Source organism: Besnoitia besnoiti, chromosome XII (genome assembly GCF_002563875.1).
Source record: "Besnoitia besnoiti strain Bb-Ger1 chromosome XII, whole genome shotgun sequence".
NCBI lineage: Eukaryota > Apicomplexa > Conoidasida > Eucoccidiorida > Sarcocystidae > Besnoitia > Besnoitia besnoiti.
Window position 1 is genome coordinate 757682 of NC_042367.1, and position 21472 is coordinate 779153.

The following is a 21472-nucleotide window of genomic DNA, read 5'->3' on the forward strand; positions in this document are numbered from 1 at the left end:
TGGCCCTCTGTTCGAGCGGGAGTTTTCGCGCACCCTTTCCGGGAAAAGACGCACAATGACAACGGCCATGCCCTATTTTTTTTGCTTTCTACCAAAGACATCTCAGCTATCGCCATTTGTTGTTTGAATTGTTGGGGCTCAATTCTTTCAAAAGACCACGTGCTCGCGCAAGTGATACCACTGCCCGCACGACAGGTAAAGCACGTCGAGCGTTCTCGAGCATGCTTACGCTTGCCACATTCAGCATGCGTGTTTCTCAAACGACTTGTGGGCTGACCCGCTGAACAATTGCGAGCCCAAGGTGCCGAAACGAGATTTGAGAGTCGCCTTCTCAGCCGCTGCAGAGTCCACGAGTTGCTTGGGGGGCGCTGTTACGTCGCTTCACCTCTTTTCGAGGGTAGCTTGCAGTTCCGAGCATGAACCAGCTGAACAGTGGCTACGTGTGTGCTCGGCAAGACGGACAGGCAAGCTTTGTTTTTTCCTGTGTTCGGACTTAGGACATGTTCATTATCGCGGCGCCGCCAATAGCTGCTTAGGTTTGACCCGATGGCAGAACACAGGCACCAAAGAGATTCTTTTTGGAGCTGTAACACCCCTGGGTTTCGCAGGCGAATGCAGCGTCGGGTCCGCACGGACCGCACGAGACACCGTTGAGCTTGCATGGTAAAGTACATGCGTACAAACGAAGCTACAGAAAATGATTGTCCACTGTGATTATTCATCATCAGGCAATTCACACACCAGGTAGTTGGAAACTAATCCAGTAAAACTTTTTGTTAACAGCGCCAAGCTGACAAAAGCTGGTCCAAGCCGCTACCGCAGAAAGTACAGCCATGTACTCGGGCACGGGTGCATGCAGTTTGGCGCATGCAGCTCGTAGAACGAATCCTCAGATGACACGTCACGGGAGAATTAGACGCGCTGAACCACAATCTCTTGGTTACCGGGCGGGTTTTCGCTTTTCCGTTGACTGCTACAAGCGGATAACCGAAATGCGTCTTCTGCTGGATGTTCTGTTGCGGTGACTTGCCGCTGCAAGCTTGTGCGGATGGGTGTCTGTCATGCGCAGGTAGACAACCTGTCATTCGACGTAATATCGTGCTCTGGGTTCCACCATCACACTTGACCCGTGTGAATGTAAGCATTCTGTTTCCTGCGGTTTTTTGAGGTGGTCCGCCTTTCGTCCTCAACCACATGCAGTTTGCCCGCCGCACGGATTACGCCGCGAACAACAACGAGCAAACCCGAGGCAAACCACGCGGCTGTTTAGCGTTTCGTCTCTCTCGCTCTCTTGCGCCGCTAGGAGAGGAGCTTCCGCGACTCGCGTGTAAAGTATGAGCAAGATGCATGGCTTTACCCCCGATTACCCCAGACGAAAATCCCTCTGAGCAGGGCAGCATTCGGACGAGGGAGCCTTGCGTCAAGTGTTGCGTTTCGTCGCTCGGCTACCTTACCCAGCACCACAGTCAGCCGTTTCGGGCATTTTGCCTATCGCCTTCACTCGAAACGAACCCTAGATTGGCCCGAATATCGCTCTGCCTGTTTTGCTGCGGAGGCCTTACCGTTGCAGGCCTGTTTTTGTTTCGCTCTTTTCGCCTTGTCGCTTCGCTCGTTCAGTCCATTTCGCCCGCGTGAGTGCGTCTGCGGGATTCACCTGGTTGTTTTTGTTCTCGTCCCGCAGTCTACCTATTTTCTACAGATCTCACGACTCTAGGGCCTGCGCTCGCCTTGAAAGCAAGTTCTTTTTTTTAAAGGCAAGATGACGGACCACACGGAGGAGCAAGAGCTCGAGCTCGAAGCCCTAGAGGCGCTCTTCACTCGCGAAGGCGAGTTTGAAAAGCTCTCTTCGTCCTCTTTCCGGCTTTCTCTCGTTCCATGCCAGGATAACGAAGGCACAAACCACGTCGCAGTCACGCTCAGCGTTCAATATTCGGCGACGTACCCTGATGCGCCTCCGGAGTGGGAAATCCAAGAAAGTAAGGCGACCGTGGGTTGCGCACCCGCCCTGGTGCGTACATGCATGCTTCAGAAGCAATGCGGAGCAAAAAAGCTTCCGGGCTTCAACCCTTTGTTGCCTCAGCGTCCCTGCGGATCCTGATGCCTCTGCATGTGCGAGTCTGGGCGAAGAACGAAGTTCGTGTTCATTCGGAGCTCCTTCCCAAGAAAAAAGTGTGGGTCTGCGACCCGGAGAGAGACGCGGAGAGCGCTGGTCTCACACCCGGGGTTCATGCGCTTCCAGCTGAAAAGTGCTAACCTGGAGAGTTTTGCAGACAGACCCTGGAAGGGCACGGGTTGAGGGGTGGATTCGCGGCATTTTCTCAGTTCATTCCTCTCTCGCCTTCCTGCGGCCAAGTCCCTCGACTCAGGCGCATTCTACCGCAGGCATGCATCTTGCGTCGAGAAGAGTCTTTAACCATGGACGCCCGCGTGCGTCTGTCGCATCACTGTGCTGACGCGGGTCCCCGTCTGCGTCGATAGGCGAGTCTGTCTACATCCGTGGCCTTAGTCGCCGTCGGCAAAGCTCCGTTCACATTGTCTTCCCTTTTCGCTGCGTGCGCGCATGCCAGGCAAAGGCCTCGATTCTGAGGTTTTGCAGGAATTCAAGAAGGAGGTCACTGAAGCGATGGAAAGAGAAGTTGGAGCGCCTATGATGTACACCATTGCGGAATTCATCCAAGTGAGGGCTCGCCAGCGGCTGTGGAGAGTGGCGCATCCAGCGCGGCGCGTCATGTGTATACACACAGCCACTAGATATACTCTCCATCAGCTGAGTCTGCATCTGCGCTGCTGCACTCTTGCATGTCTGGACGCCATCTTTCCTTTTCGAGTCCAAGTCTTTTTCAGGGTCATTCTCTGTGTGCATGCATCGGCGTCCCGTGACGTGGCTCGCCTCGTTTTCTGTAGATATTAGGCGACAGGTTTTTGCGCAGAGAGACCGGTGTCGCAGGCCGGCGTTCAGAAGGAGAAGAGGCGTTCACCGTGGGTAGAGGGGGGGGTTTGAGGCGTGCGCCGATAACTTGTTTTTCCAGGACTGGCTTCGCGCCCGAAACAAGCCGCAGCAGTCCATGTACGACCAGATGATGAACCGTGAGAACGCGGGGAAGAGCGAGAGCAGCGAGGACGAGGACGAAGACGAAGACAGGGAAGACGAACCGCAGTACACAGGGCTCGGCGAGAAGCAGCTGTGCGCCGCTGCCGTAGGTCCCTCTCTCCGGTCTCTGGCGCATGCCACAGCGCAACGCGTAGAAGCAAAGCCTGGCCTCATACAGACCAGCAGCGATCTTCAAGAGGCACGCTGCCGCGCCCGCTAACTTTATCGGTTGACCTGCTCAGTGTGTGCGTTCTCGGTGGCATGCTCTATGCAGACGTATGCGCGTTGTCGCGTCTTCACGCGCGCTTGCATGGCTCTGCTCAGCGTGCGAGAGACGCCTGCATGCACTCTTGCGACAGCAGACGCTGTTCTGTGACCTGCGATGTGTAGAGATATATACATATATGCAAATATATATATATATATATATATATGTCTGCGCTTGGCGGTATACGCACTTTATGCGCACCTCCTTGTGAAGGCTCGAAGTGAGATCCGGAGAGTCGCAGACCTCGCACTCTTCCTGTCGATCTGCCTCTTCGAGGCGTCGTTGAGGGCTCGGGGTGCTGTCCGGCGTGCGCACGCCTCCAGGCGCGACATTCGGTCCGGTGCGAGTGTCTCTGGCGGTTTTAGGAGCGATGCACGAAGGAGGAGTTTGAACGCTGGGCTGAGCGCTTCCGCCAGGAAATGATTGACGCAGGAATTTGGAAAGGATCGGCAATCTCTGGAAGCCGCAAAGGCGTACTGACGGGCAAGCAGCTGTTCGAGAGAGACGCGTCGCTCGCCACAGCAGATACCAGCAGCGCCGAAGCGGAGGCAGATGAAGACGAGGAGAGCGCCAAAGCGAAGAACGGCGACGGCGGCGCAGGTGAGACGCACTTCCCACACGCGTGCCTCTCAATAAGAACGCACGCCACGCTCTGCTTCACGATGCATAAATATATATATATATATATACTATGTGCCTACGGATGGGAGCACGCGGTTTCATGCGTACTGAGACGCCGCCTTATAGTGCTCGAAGAGAGCCAGGCGGCGACAATAGGGACCCCTAAAGGTGGCTTGGCGCAAATAGGCCGCGAGCCAAAAAAGACAATTGCTGGCGGGTATCTGCCTCCACGTTCGCCCCTATATGTGTACGCCACGCGCCCTCGGTTTCGAGGAGGCGCACCGCATCGCAGAGTTGGAAGCCACAGCAGCAACTCGGCATCGTCTGGCACCCCGCAGTGAAGCAGTATGAAGACAGACACGTCGGCTAGCACTGGCAGTTCTCTTTGTCTTTCTGTAGCTGACGTGGCGAACCGCTGGAGCTTTTCGCCTTCCCCCCGCGCGCTTGAGCGGCGCTCGTTGCTGTCCGCGTACGCACAGAGACAGCGAATACCAAGATAGCGGGAAACTTGCCGCGTGCCGCAGCGAAGCGAAAACAGAATAGGAGAACGGCCGGTCGCTCCAGTTTGGTGCCTCCTGCGTCTCTTCGGTTAGCTCAGGGGTCAAGCCGCGTGGTGTCTCTGTTGCGATGTCTGTGTCCTGTGAGCAGAAAAGCGAATGTTTTGGACGGATGAGAGCTTGTTCGACGGTGCAGACGAAGACCTTCCTTCGGACTGAGCCCCTGTCTTGTTTTTCCGTTGCCGGTGAACCCGAGTTGCGCGCGCTACCTTCCCTTAACTGTGTGTTTATGCGCTGATACAGAGGGGGTGAGCGCATATTCATGGTTTTTGTCCAGATGTGCGCAGCGTATGCCTGCTTTCTGATCTAGATTTCTCCGAATTCCGAAGGAATTTCCGCATCTCACGCTGTCTCGTATCTATCCGCTGAACCTATTGTGATACGCATTTCGACCCGGTGGGTTCATGTATGCAGTATTTGTTTCCCGGCTTTTTCTGAACACGTTTCCCACACCTCTGAAGTATCAAGCCTGCTGCTCGTTCGAGTTGCCTCGGAAACCCCCCGCCCCATCCGCATGCAGGACGATAGGAGACTCGCAGAGCGAGAACGATTTTCCGTAACCGGTGTTTTTTTCCTGCATTTGCCCCTCTCTTGTAGCGACTCCGTGATGGCAAACATGTAGGTAAAAGTTTGCCTCGATTACCAGTTTCTGCGTGCCTCCCACGCATTCGCGGTGCAAGGGGGGGGGGGGGGAGGGGAAACGCGCCTGTGGGCTCTAGGATTTTAGGATTTCATCGGCGTGCTGCCGTCAGAAAAGGTAGATATGTTTCACATTGCTACGGTTGGAATTTATATATATTTGTCATGGATACTAGAAGACGACTTTCTCGGACACGCCCCCACGGCGTGCACATTTGCGTGCTGAATCACTTCTTACGTTCACCTAATGAACTGACAAGGGGCAACGGTAAAGGCTCGCGACCCCGAGAGGCACGTGTGCGCTTTCGCTGGTAAACTACGTCACGGTAATCACGTTTGCTTGGAAGGTGCAGCCTGGGCACCCGGCTACCACGCAGATATCTGCAGCGGCAACACGACAGTATCGGATGGCTCCGAGGTATCTTTCAGTTCTGCAATGACCAGACTACGCTCACACGGGTCGTATACTGCTACTTTTATAGACGCCGGAGAGAGCTACAAAGTAGCAATGAGCACCAGGCACCGCCTTCAACAACCGAGGGAGCTTCCTCGCGCTTTTCGGGCTCCAGGAGGTGAACATCTTGATGATTCAGATAGTAGCTCTTCACCGCACGAGTGTATAAATATCGTTTGCGAGAAGACCCGTGGAACACAAACTCCTTCGCTCACGGGCGTCAAAGGGTTTCAGAAGAATTGCTGCTCACACGGACAAACTATTCCTGCGAACATGGGCGAAGACGAATGACATCGCTGGGTTCACAAGCTGCCCAGAAAATAAAAGGCGGCAACCCCGAAAGGGTGAACGCCGACAACTCCACTCGGCCGAGCGCGTGCGCCTGTCGTTCCTGCCGGTGTATGTCGATGACGGGGGAAGCCATCCTGATTATTCACTTGTACAGAGGGCTGAGATGAGGAAGAGGCAGGAGGGTGACTGTAACTGTCAAATGATACACTTTTGAAGCGAGTCGTTTGTGAGCCAGAGACCTGACAGTAGGACAGGTCCGCTATACTGCTTGCGTGCAGTCTTAACTGCCTTGAAGCATTACCCTGGGACTGTTCTCCTGAAGTCCCTCCCGTTGGGAATAAACATGTCGACCTGTCTTATGTCCACTCTCAGGCGGTAATCGAGCCAGTCGTAGACGAGCTTATGAATTTTTTTCATGATGTGGCCGCGGCATTCGACTTTGTTACAGTGCGCCTCGAACATGCCCACGAGATGGATGCAGGCACCTCCCGGGGGAATCTTGGCCATCAACTGCATCTCCATATCAGCCGGTAAGTATGCTCCTTGTGAAACTGGCCGTGGCTCTTGCAGCCTCCTTCCGATGCCATTGCCTGAGCCGTTTTCGTTGACTGAGATGTCAAAGCCGTCTTCGTGGACATGATAATCTGTCACTTGATGTCCTGTTTTCGCAAAGACAGCCGTCCCAGGCGTGTGCAGTGGAGAAACTGACCCATGAAGTGGAGCCTCCCCAGAGGATTTTTCCATGACGGCAGAGACCATGTCGCTCGAACTACTGAAGATATCATGAGTGGCCTCCGTCGCAAATTCGGGTCGGGCAAATACTGCATCGCGAGCCAGGCTTGCGGTATCTGCAGGCATTCTTGGACTGACCTTTTTCTGCAGTGACCGAGTTTGACTGGTCTTTTCAGGGACACTTCCTGAGTCCACCTCTGCCTCATCGATAATCCATATCTCATCATCCATATCCTCCACGTCAACGTCCTCCTCTTCGACATCCTCCGCCTCTTTCTCCTCCTCGCTGTACGCTGCTCTTTTGACTGCTTTTTCTCCCAGGTTGTCGCGGCTAACCTCTTGCCCAGGGATAGCTTCTGTTTCTATATCTAATTCCTTGAGCGTATTGTTTAGGACTACGTCCACGAAGGGGGCTGGAAAGAAAGCGCGGAGCTCCTCGGCAATGCTCAGGGCTTTCGCTTTCTCCAACTTCAGAGACCCTGACCCAACCGGCGTCACCCCTTTCTTAAGCGATCTTTGCTGTGGTGACGGCGGGCCGGTGTTGGCCGCCGCGGCTACCTTGTCAATCGTTCCGAAAGCGTCCAGACTGCTCCCGAAGGGCAAATTAGGAATATTAAGACCCAGAGGGATAAATCCATCCGGACACCAAACCTGAACGAGTTCACACAACCACACGATTCTTCTAGGCACTCCTGTAAAACTAAAACGGCACGCACGACAGTGTGGTACAGACTTTCCAGCATTACACAAAGGTGACCGGCCGGGAAACGCATGCGGAGCCAGAGAGCACGAGCCACGGGCTGCAAACTTGCTAGCAGGTACTGACGGGAGATCTGCTCGTGTCGAGATGTATGAATCGATGGGAAGGCTGGCCAGAGAGGGGACCGGGCCATAGCCGCTGACATTTGGTAGACAGAGACCCAGTGGGTAGAAAGACGGGAGGTAACATCAGGCAACCAAAGGTGGCCAGCGGCATGTATCGGGCTATATCAACACAGGAATAGATGTGGTTGCAACGGGCACACCGAATACTCGCCATTAGCGAGGCAACGACGATGAGATATACCTCCATAGCTGGCTGCAGGATCACGGAAGGAGACGATTCATGGATAAGTGGATGAGCGAGGTCACTGGAAACTAGGCACGCACGAATGAAACACCCCGCTCTCACTCACCTTTCCGCGGTAGTATTCCACTGACCCGCATTTGGCATACTCTTGACTCAGGACTGCGTACGGGTTGGTTTGCTCTCCACCGAGCAGGAAACCCTCGGGACAAGTCAGAGAAGGGCCGACCTGTCTTTTCGCCTCGCATGTGCCAAAGTCCGAGAGCGTGTACCCTTGAGGGCAGAGGCTGCCACCACTGACCTAAAGGCAACCACGACTGTTTGCGTGAGCCGGTGAGTCGGCAGACTTCCCCTTAAAACAACTACAATTGCCGTGTGCTTTGGACCTTTTCCGATATCAAATAACTGCTAGGTCCCGACAATACTTCGGTCCTGATAGCCGAGGGACTCTGCTACCCACCAGCCCAGCTCCTGTATAACTCATGCTCCAGACAGTGAACACGTGTCACGTACGGAATGGGGGCATACCATATTTGAGTCTCCTCCGCTTCGACGCAACTCACATCCACTAATGGAGGAACTCTTTGCGCTATAAGGTCGTGCTCACTCTGGTGTGCTCGAGCATACACAAGACCTTAAACAGGCTGTTTAGAAATGTTTTTCACAAATGCTCTGGCACAGACGCAACGAAACACGCTCCTACATTTTTTGAGCGAACGGGAGAAAACACACGACTTGTATTATGACTACTCAACGGGTATGTTGCACTCTTTGTACGTACGGCGAGTGGGATGGAATCCAGCTGAGTGCAGGTAAACGCCCGTCCAACAGGTTCGTTACTCTTGTCGGTTCGCCCCTCCGCAATATCTTTCTCTTTGAATGCTGGGATCTCCGTGAAGTGAGGCTCGTATCCTGGAGGGCAGGTTAATGTGACTCCAGTTTCTCTCTGGTGTTGTTTTGAGCCACGTATAACAGCACACGCAAGAAACATATCTCGTTGTGAGCTTCTCCTTTCACAGCTCAACTTCTGCTTGCCAGCACAGCGGGCGGGCGCACACAGACACCTTCCCGCTCCTGAACTCGTGGTTGCACGTTTGGCTAAAATTGCTTGTTCCGTGCAGTTGACGATGGCACGTGTTGCCGCAGCTGCTGTCGCTTCCTGTCCCCTCACGAATGCTGACTGGAATAATGTGGGTCAGATAGGAATATTTGAGTGGTGTACGGGCAGTGGTGGCGGTTGGTGAAGCTTGTAATATACTAAGAAATGCTGCACAAGGCCTTCTCTGAATGAGTTCTCTCTCAAGAAGTACACAACACTCGACGCGAGACATGTGCCGATTTGCCCTCTGCGAATGGCTGCCCGCTGTGGAAGGGAGAGAGGCAACGGGGACGATACTCGCGTACATTAGACTATGATGTACATGTACGCCCGACGGCTTTCCATGGCTTACAGTAACAGCGCAGATCCCGGGAGAAGTCACACTCATACGTGCGCGTAGACCATGTTTCTTGAAAGATTTATCTCCAGGACAGGTCGTCCATGTCGGGACCGCCACGAGAGTTAAGCAGTGAGGACCCCAAGACACCCATCCCGCGGGACATCTGACTTCTGTGAACAGAAAACGCGAAAACGTTCTTCACAAAACTCATGAAGGAGGAATGAAGAGGACGCGTGGAAATACGAAATCGGACGGAGACGGACAACGCCGAAACCACGCTCAGTAACTTAAGTGGGAGGCCTCTAGGCACCTGCGCGTATGGACCCTGGTCTCTACGTTCGAGATGCACACTTTCCCGTCAAACAAAAGCACTACTCCGTCCTTACCATGAGGATACATGTATTCAGGCAGTACGGGTTCTGGCTGGAAACCGGTTCCATTTGCTGGGATCAGCGGTGGCGGCATCTCCAGTTTGGACTCGTAGAAAGCGTTCCGGGCGATTCCGAACGCTTCGTCGTCTATTATATCCAGTGGATTGGGTGCCAAGTTTGGGTAGCTTAAACTTGTGCGTACGGTAGTGGCCGGGTCCGACGAGATGTTTGCAGTCTGCGTCCCCGTTCCTTCCTCTGACAACAGAGGGCTGTCTTCTGCCGCAGCCTGAACACTGGCCGTTTGCTTCTCCACTTTTGTTTCCTCGAGCAGATCAACAAACTCGCCAGTTTTATGTTGAATGCGTGCTTCAACATGCAGCTGATAATCGTCGGGAAAGTCCTTGCTGACTTCATCGCTATCAGGTGCACCTCTATTATTTGTTGTAATGTGAACAGTCGTCGCGAGCCCTGGCTTTGACCGGGAGGGAATTACTATATGCTTGGTGACCAGGAGCCGTCTTTTTTTCCTGGCTTCTACGCCCGCGAGTAGTCGAGTACGCGATCCCGTTCTTGTTTGCAGCAACGAGTCGGCCTGTGCGGATGAGGCCTTTTCGACGAAAGAATGAAAAAGGGAGCGAAACAGGCCCCTGGATCGCATCTCTGGGTTCTCCTTCGCTTGGACACCATCGACATCCGAAGTAGCAATCTGACTGCCAGGAAGCCCGCCCGCGTTATCAATCACACTATAGGCTGCGAACAGCCGAAGAACCATCCCAGCATCCTTCCCGTGCGGTTGTTGTGTCACAGGAAATGATATAAACGAACAGAAGAAAAACGTTGCCACTGTCGCTGGTGACAAGCGAAAGAAAGAGTCACTTAATACTGTATGTCTACAGAAACCACGATGCGAACGTACTTGTGCTTGAGTCTGCGACAGCCTACGTGTGCACGAAAAAAAGAAAACAATTGCCATTGCGGTAGGTCGAACACTGTAATATGCCGTCAGAGGTGTCCGCTACCGTGTGCATATTCCATCTGTGTAGCCACGGGATACGAAGACACACTGCTCAGTAAGAAGTCACTAGGTTTCACGGGCGCATCAAATGCCCAACTCTTACGGTAGCCCACATCCGCCGCCCGAAACGTGAGGCAGATAGTGAGATGTACCTAGAATTGCCTTGCAAACAGCGACTGTATACAGACAGTAAGTCGACGGACGTACGATATATAGTAGAATAAGATGTAGGGGGTGTGGCGAGGCTTATATTCACCGATCGGCTCGGACAGAAGGGCTCTGCTACGCGGTTTTGCACAGCGTCCCAACTCCATATCGCGTTCGAGCATCGACCAGCTGTGCTCGTAAGAGCGTCGTCACCGTTAATGGGCACACCTCTTGGGAACTGTTATGCCACTTTTTCCCCTACCATTTCTTGATCGCAAAATTCGGACTCATCAGATTCTAAAGCGGCGGTTACTCGAATTCTTGCTACCGATCATAATGCAGCTACCTCGATTATTGAGCTGGCGATCTCTTACAGTTGCCACTTTCTGCAGTAAGCGTGAAGCCATTTGATACATATACCGGCAAGACGTCGCTATTTATTATTCGTCGGCGTGCTTTTCCCAGCACGACATATCACTAAACATGGGCCGAACCGCAGAGACACAGCATGATCAGTTTCACTTCCACCGGACCCGAGCGTTTTCTGTGGGCTGGCTTCCTCGACATTGCGTGTGTTTCGGCAACATTTCGGTTGTGCTGATCTGTTAGGGCGCCGAACTCGCCTACATCAGACAGCTGCGCCGATCACCTGCATTTACCTTTCTCGGTTGATGCTCTGCTCGATGTCTCGCTTCTCAGGTTTCATGGGGTCTGGAGTTGCCCCCGACACAGTCGAATGCAGAACCCACGAGAGCCGAGTGCTACCGAAACTTGGGCCGCTCACATTTCCCCTCACGGCAACGCCAAGGTATGAAGGGACTCAAAAAGCTGCGCAGCCCAGTGAATTTCACTTCGAGTCACGTGAAGAGTTCCTTCATTTGTTCTTGGATACTCTCAATCGGGAGTTCAACGCCGAGGATGGAGGCCTTCCCGCGCTGTTTATGGGTGTGGCGCTCGAGCCGGCACTGAAACGTTCGGCATCAGTTGCTTCTTTGAAGAAACAGATGCGTGCCTTCGCAGACCTGATGGGCTCGGATGGCCTCGGCCCTGAAGATCAACGGCTGCGAACGATACTAGAAGTCTTCTCGTCATACCCTGTGACAGAACGAGGGTGATAAGTTTGAAACCCGGCACGAACTGCGTTCATTTGTGTTCATGGCAAGTTTTTGTCTGTCCCCAATGCAACAATGAAAACTGTCATAGCTCGTTGAAGCCGCGCCAAGCGGCTCAGCTGACTGCCCCTCTTTGGAGACCCAGGCTACGTGAAAGCTGCGCGTGCGTAGCGCTACACACAAGACTGTGTAACCACTCCTATTTTTTCAGCGAGACTGTTCAGGATTGGAGCACAGCGGTAGCATGCGAGCGTCGGCGTTACGCAGCGCCAAATCTCGGAATATAGCCTGAACGTCTGGCGGGGCAGTCTGTCTTTGACTTCTACGAGGACGTTCTGAGGTGTGAAGTGCCGCATACGCCCTCCCAGAGAAACCAGAAACAGTCTTCTGCGTTCGTTGCAGAACTCCATCGCCCGTTTGGTGGATCCACGCTCCAGAGTGCAGGCAGTGCTACGCAAATAGAGTCTCCAGAGAAACGACGTAGCGAGCAGAGTTTGAAACAAACGAAGACAGCTCCTCCGCTTCGAGGACAGGAGCAACTGAGCCAAAGAAACGCACCCGTGAAATGCAGACCTCACCGTCTTCGGAACGCGACTGAAATCGGAATTCGCCGGCATTGCCGTGGCCGTCTCACTGCCACAGCAGCGCAAGAAAATCCCAGCTCCTCTTGATTGGCAACAAAGAACTCCAATTTTGGCCAACGGCGTTCGTTGTTTCTCCCAGCTGTTGTTACATTTGCTTGCTTTCATACTGACACACCATAACCTTTTACCTACAACTGTACGGAACGTGACAAACCTCCAGACAAAGAACTTGGTTTTCTTCTCTAATTCCCCGTGGTAAACACAGTCAACGAGTGGCGGAAGGACCATTCATATGTTATGCAGTGTCTTACGAGAGATACTCTAGATTTAGCATTCGTCTACAGCTACGGTAACTGTTGTGTTTAAATAGCGGTAAACCTTTTGATGTTAGTCTGTGCGGAATACTTAGGACTCCTTCTACGCAATAGCTCTGGATCGAGACTACACTACCGATTTCTTTCCAGCTGGGGGGGGAATTTGTCGTGCACTGGTTCTCTTGTTCATAGGACCGCCTCTTGTGCGTCAGTTTTGGAAAATCTTGGGTGGCATTTGCGGGCGCGTGCTGGTAGGAGCGCTCCACGGGTTCGGGTTCGTCCTCGATAGTATCTTACCGTATAGCGGAGCGCCGATTTTGGTTTTCACCGGCCGTCCACCATCCTCTAAACCTTCCGGTGCTTCCTGCGGGATCGAATAAACAAAGACATTATAGTTCCTAGAATACTGAAGATGACTCCGGTTATGAGATACATACAACCAACGTCTAGTTTTCCCGCTCCCACCAGAACCAGGTTTTCATGCTGATACAGGCGGGCTTATGTGAAGGGTCCTGTGGCAAAGAGGTCTGGCATCTTCGGCGCAGGGCACTCGCCTTCCATCGCCATTTTCGATGTCTTCACTTTGCTGGCTTTGAGCCCATTCAGGCTAAGTCGCCATAGACTGTTTTTTTCGTGTATCGAGCCGCCGGTTCGGACAGACTTCCCAGTGTTGCCTTTTTGTGCTTCTGGCTTGGCGTTCCTGGACAAAGAAGCCTGGCAACTAGCGTGACTCAGAGCCTTCGTCGTGATTCGCGAGTTTTTCCAGCATTGCATGCGTTCCGAGTCTCCCTCCAGCGCCCGCTCCCTTCCATTCGCGCACATTCCATTCCATTCTACCCTCTTGACAGCTGATGGAAGAGCTCGCCGGTTTGGCCTTTCCAAAGACTGCCTCGCTTTCTTCTGCTCCATTTTCACAGGTTTCTTGCGTGCGCTGCTCTCACCGCCGCAGCCTCGCCAGGAGCGGGCACCGACTTTCTGGCGTTTATCCTGTCTCTCTGAGGCCGTTTCTCCTCTCTCTCGCTCTCCAAGATCTTAACTGTGGTGGCGTCCGCGTCAGCGGCTCTTGCTCTCCTTTGTGTTTGGATTTGCTTCTCTCGTGCGCGCTTGAGTGAGCAGCAGCTGTCGAGTGCCCGCCTTGCCCTCTTCCTCTGTCTCCTCTCGCCTGGCGTCTTTTGCCTCTCGCTCCTCTACGCTGGTTTTTTTCTGTCGTGCGCTTCCTCTCTCATCGCCATGCCGGCATCGAACGCAGCAGCGCCCTCGCCTTCGCCGGCGCCGGCGGCTTCAACGAGCCAGGCTTCTGCGGCCGCCTCAGCCACAGAAAAACCGTCGTCCTCGTCTCACGCCGAGTCTTCCCCGAGTGCGCCGGCCTCCGGCACGCCGACCACGTCGGCTTCTGCGTCTGCCTCGACTGTCTCGCCCTCTCCCTCTGCAGGCGGTGCGTCGACTCCTGGCTTGATCGCAACCTCCACGATTGCGCGGAAACGCTTGGCGCAGGAGCGCGCGGCGTGGCGCAGAGATCACCCCCCGGGGTTTTCTGCGAAATATGCGCCCATGGCGGATGGAAAGGGTGGTCAGGACATCATGAAGTGGCAGTGCAAAATTCCAGGGAAAAAAGTAAGCCAACGGGGCGCCGAAACACCCCAGCCCCGCTGCGACGCAGCGGCGCTGCAGAGTCGGCCTCAGGCGGGCGTGCTGCAGACGAGCCGATGCCCTCATGTGCTTGACCTGCCAGATCCTAGCCAGCTAGTGTGTCTGTCTGGAGTACGTTTTGTGCATGTTTTGTGCGTGTGTGCGTGATGCCGAGTGTCCAGGTGCGTGTTGCCGCTCTCTTGCGCCGTCCTAACTGTATTCTTGTTTCGACTCAAGTTTCGATTGTTCGAGGGTCTCTTTGCTGCCCTGCCCGTTATTTTCATAACCCGCACCCCGCGTGTACGACATTTTGTTTTGCTGTGTCGCGCGCCGTCCTCAGGGCAGCATTTGGGAGGGCGGCGAGTATCTGCTGACCATGGACTTCAGCGAGGAGTACCCCAGCAAGCCGCCAAAGTGCAAGTTCAACCCTGTCCTCTTCCACCCCAACATCTACCCTTCCGGCACGGTCTGTCTCTCAATTCTGAACGAAGACGAGGACTGGAAGCCCTCAATCACCATCAAGCAGATTCTGTTGGGAATTCAGGTACCCCACACACGCGAGATCCACACCAGAAACAGGCCTCGCAGGCCCGTAGAACTCGTTTTTGTTAGGGGCTGCAACTGCGCTGGCGAAAGGCCTCTCTGCCTCCACGCCAGCGCTGCACGAAGGACGCGGAAAGCCGCTTAAATAAAAGCTCAGCGGTCAGACACCGAGCGACCTTTGCCCCTGCTGCACTTTCGTGTATCCTTTCAAACGAGTGTGTGAACTTCGAGTGTCATCGGGGGTCAGGACACGCTCCCCTGGCATGAGCAAACGCTCTTCTAGGGCAGAAAGAGGTCTTCCAGCGACCGGCGCCTGCTCGCGGGAGAAAGAAAAGAGGCAGACGACGGCGGTGCCTGCGCACGCCTTCCCTGTTCGCGGGCCTCGGTGAGAGGGCGACGCCCCGTTCAGGAGCCTGTGGGGGTTCCCCGGTTCTGGTTTCAGGTGCCGCCTCGGTTTTCGCCGTCGAGTCTTTCGAACTGTCCGCAGAGCCGAGCAGCGAAGACCTGCCTTTTGCGCTCGCCTTCGCCTCCTCGTGCCGGTCTCGCCGTGCGACTTCATTGGCAGTTTCCTCGGGTTCTCTGTTCACTTTTTTCTTCGCGTGTATGCCGCAGGATCTCCTGGACGACCCGAATCCGAACTCGCCAGCTCAGGCCGAGCCGTACATGCTTTTCTGTCAGAACCGCGAGGAGTACAACCGCCGCGTCAAGCAACAGGCGCTCAATATGCGGCCGAGAGACTGAGCTCCACGCTCTTAACGAGCCTCTGAACACGCTGTGGACATGCTCGACAGACGAGACCTCTTGAAGCGCAGGCAGACAGTGCGCCGGAGCGACAAAGCGTGGCTTCGGCTTTTCACCAAGTCAAGAACCGAGAACAGAGCGAGCGGGGAACAAGAAAAGAGATAAAAGGACGGCACCGCGCACCTCCAGGGTGCTTCATGAGTTCTGAGCCAACGCGGGTCGCGCATGATGTGTTGATAACTCCAAAAACGAGGGCGCGGAGCGGAAGAAGCACCCCAAAAGCCGCAACGAATGCAGCGTTCAATCCAGTCCTCTTCAACTCGTGGCCCTTGCGCTCTCGCGAGTTTCAGGGCGAATGCTGAGCGGCAGGGAGAACGCGCGGGAGTAGAGATGGGCTGGACAGCATGCATAGTCGAAGAGGCGTGAGAGTCCGTCGCAGCGGCTTGCGACAACGCAGGGCAAACTATAGCTGTCTTTCACAGAGCTGAGGTCTCTTTGCGAACGTGGGGCAGAGGAGGAAAAGAGGCGGTGAGGAGAGAACTTCAAAAGGCGTCTGCCGGTCAAGGCATTCAGAATGGCCGAGGGGGCGATACTGCAGAGTGTACGGAAGGCGGACTGGAAAAGGGCATGCCGAAGGAGAGAAAGAGAATGATAGACGGAAGAGGAAGAGGCCGGAAAGCTTGCAGCGTGCCGCACCTCGCGAGGGAGGCGAGGAAGCGTGGCTTGAGGCCTATCTCGGAAGTGACCCGAGAAAGCGTTTGCTTTTTTGGCTCCATTTTTATAAAGTCTTTGCCAGTTGGCATGCGCGGAAAGCCCCCTGGCTCACCAACTCTGCCTAGAATCGGCTGTTTCTGCTAACTTATACATGTGTGTTGACGTGCACATGTGTGTGTATATAGATGTACGTATATGCGTAGATCTATGTGTAAACATATATATATATATATATATATATATATATATATATATATATATATATGCACAGGTGTGTATGGAAGTATACGTGCATATGCACGCGACTATGCCTGCCGCGCCTCGATGCAGGTCGAGACGCGTAGTGACAGCGGCTTTGTTTTTTGCTTCGCCTGTGCGTGTCTGGCTGCCTTGCGATCCATGTCTGAATCCACACGCTCGCTTGAATATCTTCGAATTCGTGAAGGTGAGCCGACTTGAGCCTGCCTTCGTGAAGAGGCCGCGTTGACGGATCTGCCACGCGTGCGTGCTAAGGCTCGCTGAGGCACCGAGGAGCCCAGCAGCGGAGTTCAGAGAACTAGTTAAAACCCAGAGTTCAATCCGGTGATATACACACATACAGGGAATAGGCGACAGTCGAGCATAGAGAAGAAGGGCGAGGGGGAGGGGGGGGCAGAGAAAGGGGGGGAAAGAAGTTGGAAACCGCGACGACAAGCGAAGCGAAACAAAATGATTTGAGGAAGCTCACATGTCCCACAAACCCTATTCGATGGAACACGCAAGACTTCTACAAACACAAAGCAACAGAGAATCAATTTAAAAAAGCATCGTCTGCACGTGCCGCCGAGGGACGACTCCCTCTTGGGAGAATGGACACCTCGGAACCCATGCGTTGACTCCTCGCAATCTCTACAGATACACATGTACATGCATATACATACATATACATATGCATATATTATATATATACATATATACCTCAGAGCGAACTTTACGCCAGTGCCCACGCGCGCGTTCACATACCCCTATAATTTCGGAGACGAAACCAGTGCGACAATGGAGAAGAAAAGCGCATCTGCCTTGAAACCTGGTTAGACCCCAAGTTCCGTCGAACCTAAGAAGACTATGTAACGCCGCAGTCTGCCCTTGAATTCTGCGCATCTAGAAAAAATAGCTACAATCGTCCTTATGCACACATATTCATATATATATATATATATTTACAAGCAGGGTCCGCGTAGGCAACGTCCGCTCGAGGGGTCCGCTGGGGGTGAGGACATAGATGACCCTCCGTCGACTGTCTTGCCGTCGAACAGATTACTTTCGGTTGTTCAGGTGATCCTGGATCGCCTTCCAACCCACAGAAAAGACCATGCCCTGAACAGAAACACACAAAATCTCGGAACCCCTCAACATCCGAAGGAACATCCATCACACTCACGTACGTATATGCCTATAGATATATGCATCTACGTGCGTCTCCGCATGAGTCTGCCGAGGCCTACGGCTACCCCCGGCGCTTCCGTGAGACAGGAAGCAGAGCTCGCCGCGTGCTCTTTGCAGGCGCGCTAGTACTTGGACACAAGCCAGAGACGCAACCAACTATTTAGCTTCTAACGTCCCATGGTGCTCAAGAGAACAGTGCCTACATATACGAATATGCATACACATATATCTATATACACATAAATATATAGACATATATATGTTTGTAGTATGTTCGCGGAGCCGTGGCAGTGTACCTGCAGTCCATTGGTGAGGATTCGAGTTCCCAAGCCGCGGAAGAAGAGCCCCGTGAAGCCGTCCTTGCTCAGCACTTCGCGCAGAGTTTGCATATACGTGAGCGGAACCTGAAGCAGAAAGTCGACGGGACGATGGAGCATCTCGCCTCTAAATGGAACTCGATAACGCGTACTGTCCACGCCCGGCAGAAAATACAACCAAAACGGGTCTGCGTCTTCAAGGCGGGGCTCGCATTCGCATCCGCAGCTCTCTCGCACCTGCGCATGCGGCTGCACCACGATTCTGCAAACATGAGGCTGTTTATGTGGAAAGAATGCTTATTGTGAAAGCTCCTGCCTGCAGAGTCTGGAGCAAGCCACTCACTCGGGCGTTCGTAAGCATCAGAAACATACATGCATATATATAAATACATACACACGCGTTCATATATCCACACATACATACATAGTTACATACATACTTACAAACATACATACATACACCCGTGCACATATATATACGTATGTATATATATAATGTTGAGATGTGTTGGCAGAGCACATGCGCTCGCGGCCGACCACCGACCAGGCTGCGTACTCTGCTCGCGAATGCCTGTGTACGGGTATTCCGCCGCTGCGGAGGACGCGGATGACGGCGCAGGACCTTACCACGGAGGTCTGTTTGGTCGTTTTGAGGACGCGAATGCTGTTTGAGCAGGTGTCGCTGACCACGCTGCTGGCGAACCCAATCAGCGCGTAGCGCATATGCTTTCCGTAGGTGAACTCGAACTTGGGAAGCGTCTCAGAGAGATAGTTGTGCGTAAAAAACCACGGATAATGTCCCACCCAGGTTGCCCCCATCGCTGCCACCGCGCCGTGGTACAGCTTCGGCACGCCGTAAGTGCGAACTGCGAAGACGGAGAACGCCGACACGGCGACTGGAAGACGGCGACGAACTTACGAAATCCAGACAGGGACGTCTCGCATCACCGACGTGGACACACGGCGGAAGACGAAGGGAGATCGCGCGGCACTATTCACTCCGAAGGACAACCTCCGAGAGCGCCATCGAGAGGCAAACAACGCTGAAGAATCACGAAACGCCCTTCTCCTTTTGACAGACGAAGTGAAAGCCGGAAAGGCAAGAGACGCGAACACACTTCACTCCGCAGCCCGCTATGCACACATGTCGAGGCGAAGCGCGTATACAAACGTATATATTTATTTGTATATATACAGGAATGTATGTAGTGACGTATATACACACATACGTCTATGAATAAATCCGCGTCACAGCGACCAGTCAGTCTACGCCGCATAGGTTGTTATGCTTCTAGACGAGTACGCCTACGCTAACTCAGTCTGGAGAGACGGAGACGCTGCTGTCTCTTTCGTGCCTTACCCTTGGCGACGAGGACCTGAAGGCCGTTACCGCCCTCGACTTGTTTGGTCGTCTTCCAGGCTACACTCAGACATACGGAAGCGAAATGCGCGACCGACAGAATACGAAACACACCTGACCCGAGGAGACGAGGGAGACGATTACACCGCGCTGTCGCGCCTGAGAAGCCCTCAACTACCTCTGGCCCTGTACACAGCTGTGTCGCTTGCAAAGACTTCAAACGCATCTCTCCTCTCTCCCCATCCGCAAGGTTCCCCGCCTCCGTAGATCCTGTCTAGCCCCGAAACAAGGCACACGAGATTGCGATACAGAGAAACAGACTGAACGCGAGTAGCCAGGGGAGTCTATTGGCGACGCGCGCGTCAGCCTCACCGTCGAGCGGCATGAGAAAGAATCTCCATCCTGCAGCGCCACAGGACGCGAGCGCCGTTTTAATGCCGATAGGCAGGTCCTGCGTGCGCGGGCTCGCGTCGAGCGCCGCCAGCACGCCCACGTTCGCCGCAGTGTCTCCGAAGCGGCTGAGAGGAGACTGCATCAGCGCCGGAAGAAGCCCGCGGTAGAAGCGAACCACGCCGCCTGCGCCATCAATGCCATAGAGAAAGCCGCTTGTGTGCAAAAACAAACGGTTATATTCCCCCCTTCGCAAAAAAAATTAGACGACACAACAAGCATGCAACCTGAAAAACGAACCGCAAATCGCTCAGGAGGAGACAAGCGGGTGTTGAATGCGCGCGACGGCGAGGTCTGACGGCTGCGCATATCGCACGGCATATCGAATTCCGCGCCACAAGAAAGACTCGCGCTGCTCCGCGGCGTTTGTTTCCGCATGTACGAACTGCTATCGACTCCTTGCTGGTTTTCCGCTAGCAGTTTGTACACGGGTTGGAGGGAGGAAGTGAAGTCCGATAGTCTCATGTGTCGACGCATATGCACAGAGTGTAGACGAAACGGCCAGTCACGCACTGGTCTGACCACACACCAGTTCAGTCCAGTCGCCTCCACCCCCCACGCTGCCGTGCAGCGCGGCCCCGCGGAGAGAGAGGTCCATTCAGCAGCTTCCACGCCGCCGTTTATGGAGGCGCCGCCAGTCGCATTGAGTTCTAGAGCAGCAGATGCTCCTAGCCGTTACGCGCATGTCTGTGTTTCGCCTGCGTAGGCGTGCTGCATTGGTCAGAAGAATTGAAAGGCAGAAGAAATGCGTTTACCTTCGCCGTAGAGCTTCTTGATCGACCCGAGCGTCGTGCCGCCGTAGCGGTACTGGTAGTTCATCGTTGTCCTGAGCCACATGAAGGCGAGGACGTTCACAACTTGCGCAGAGGCACCCGCAATCCCCCCTCGAAAAGCCTGATCGCGAGAGTACATGAGGATTTCCAGAGGGGTACGAAGCTCCTTCTTCTTGCCCTGAGTGTTCAGTGAGGCGGGGGCGCTCGGAGCTACTGCGGCGACGCTCGAGGCGACGGACGCAGGCGAGGACGTCGTTGCGGCTGCCATTTTGCAGAAGCGGAGAGGCGGAAACGCGGACGAGGAAATGCAGCCGGGGCATCACAGGAGAGCGGAACTACAGGGAGGACACGGAAGGACCCTCTCGAGAGAGAAACGGCGGAGAGAGTTGCTGCGAAGCGGAAAACGATCCAGAAGACGTCTCCGCCTGGGGAACACACAAAGGCAAAAACTCCTGCAAAGAGAGGCAGTCACAGAGGAACGAACGGAAACGAACGGAAATCAACTAAGAGAGTCAAGAGAGAAGGACAGGAATGGATTAGGATGAGGCCCTGATAGATGCCACACAGCGTACCACAGGCCCGAGACACCAAACGCGTCCTGGTCGTTGTGCACTATCAACGCTCCTGAGGCCCGTCACAAATACTGCAAATGAAATGAAGCCAAAAAGAGGAAAGAACAGAAACCCTGGACTAAAGAAAAAAGGGTTTTAACCGAATTCGAGCGGCACCCGAATGTTTAAAGCTGCGCACCACGTGTGTTGCGATTGCCGCCCGACGCAGTCGAGGCGACCCGTCGCCAACGTCCTGAAAGAGTCTGTG

At 54.1% G+C, this 21472-nt stretch overlaps 5 protein-coding genes across 5 annotated transcripts; 3 read left to right on the top strand and 2 right to left on the bottom strand.

Moving 5' to 3' along the window:
* Positions 1-1759: 1759 nt before the first annotated feature.
* BESB_023060 (RWD domain-containing protein) lies at positions 1760-4696 on the top strand (the record flags this gene model as incomplete). The annotated part of the gene is made up of 5 exons (XM_029361008.1): positions 1760-1976; positions 2568-2677; positions 3030-3197; positions 3725-3959; positions 4629-4696. 5 exons carry the CDS (start codon positions 1760-1762, stop codon positions 4694-4696), a joined length of 798 nt encoding a protein of 265 aa, XP_029215823.1.
* A 1522-nt stretch (positions 4697-6218) lies between these two features.
* Positions 6219-10187, bottom strand: BESB_023070 (uncharacterized protein; the record flags this gene model as incomplete). Its single annotated transcript, XM_029361009.1, has 5 exons — positions 6219-7304; positions 7829-8020; positions 8501-8665; positions 9171-9328; positions 9545-10187. 5 exons carry the CDS (start codon positions 10185-10187, stop codon positions 6219-6221), a joined length of 2244 nt encoding a protein of 747 aa, XP_029215824.1.
* An 840-nt stretch (positions 10188-11027) lies between these two features.
* Positions 11028-11806, top strand: BESB_023080 (uncharacterized protein; the record flags this gene model as incomplete). Its single annotated transcript, XM_029361010.1, has 2 exons — positions 11028-11082; positions 11391-11806. The coding sequence occupies 2 exons, from the start codon at positions 11028-11030 to the stop codon at positions 11804-11806; spliced, it is 471 nt and encodes a 156-aa protein (XP_029215825.1).
* Positions 11807-13931: 2125 nt separating this feature from the next.
* On the top strand, positions 13932-15614 carry BESB_023090 (ubiquitin-conjugating enzyme subfamily protein; the record flags this gene model as incomplete). The annotated part of the gene is made up of 3 exons (XM_029361011.1): positions 13932-14315; positions 14671-14874; positions 15486-15614. 3 exons carry the CDS (start codon positions 13932-13934, stop codon positions 15612-15614), a joined length of 717 nt encoding a protein of 238 aa, XP_029215826.1.
* A 2010-nt stretch (positions 15615-17624) lies between these two features.
* BESB_023100 (putative MC family transporter) lies at positions 17625-20921 on the bottom strand (the record flags this gene model as incomplete). Its single annotated transcript, XM_029361012.1, has 6 exons — positions 17625-17684; positions 18050-18157; positions 18698-18936; positions 19431-19490; positions 19803-20006; positions 20636-20921. 6 exons carry the CDS (start codon positions 20919-20921, stop codon positions 17625-17627), a joined length of 957 nt encoding a protein of 318 aa, XP_029215827.1.
* Between the last annotated feature and the right edge of the window lie 551 nt (positions 20922-21472).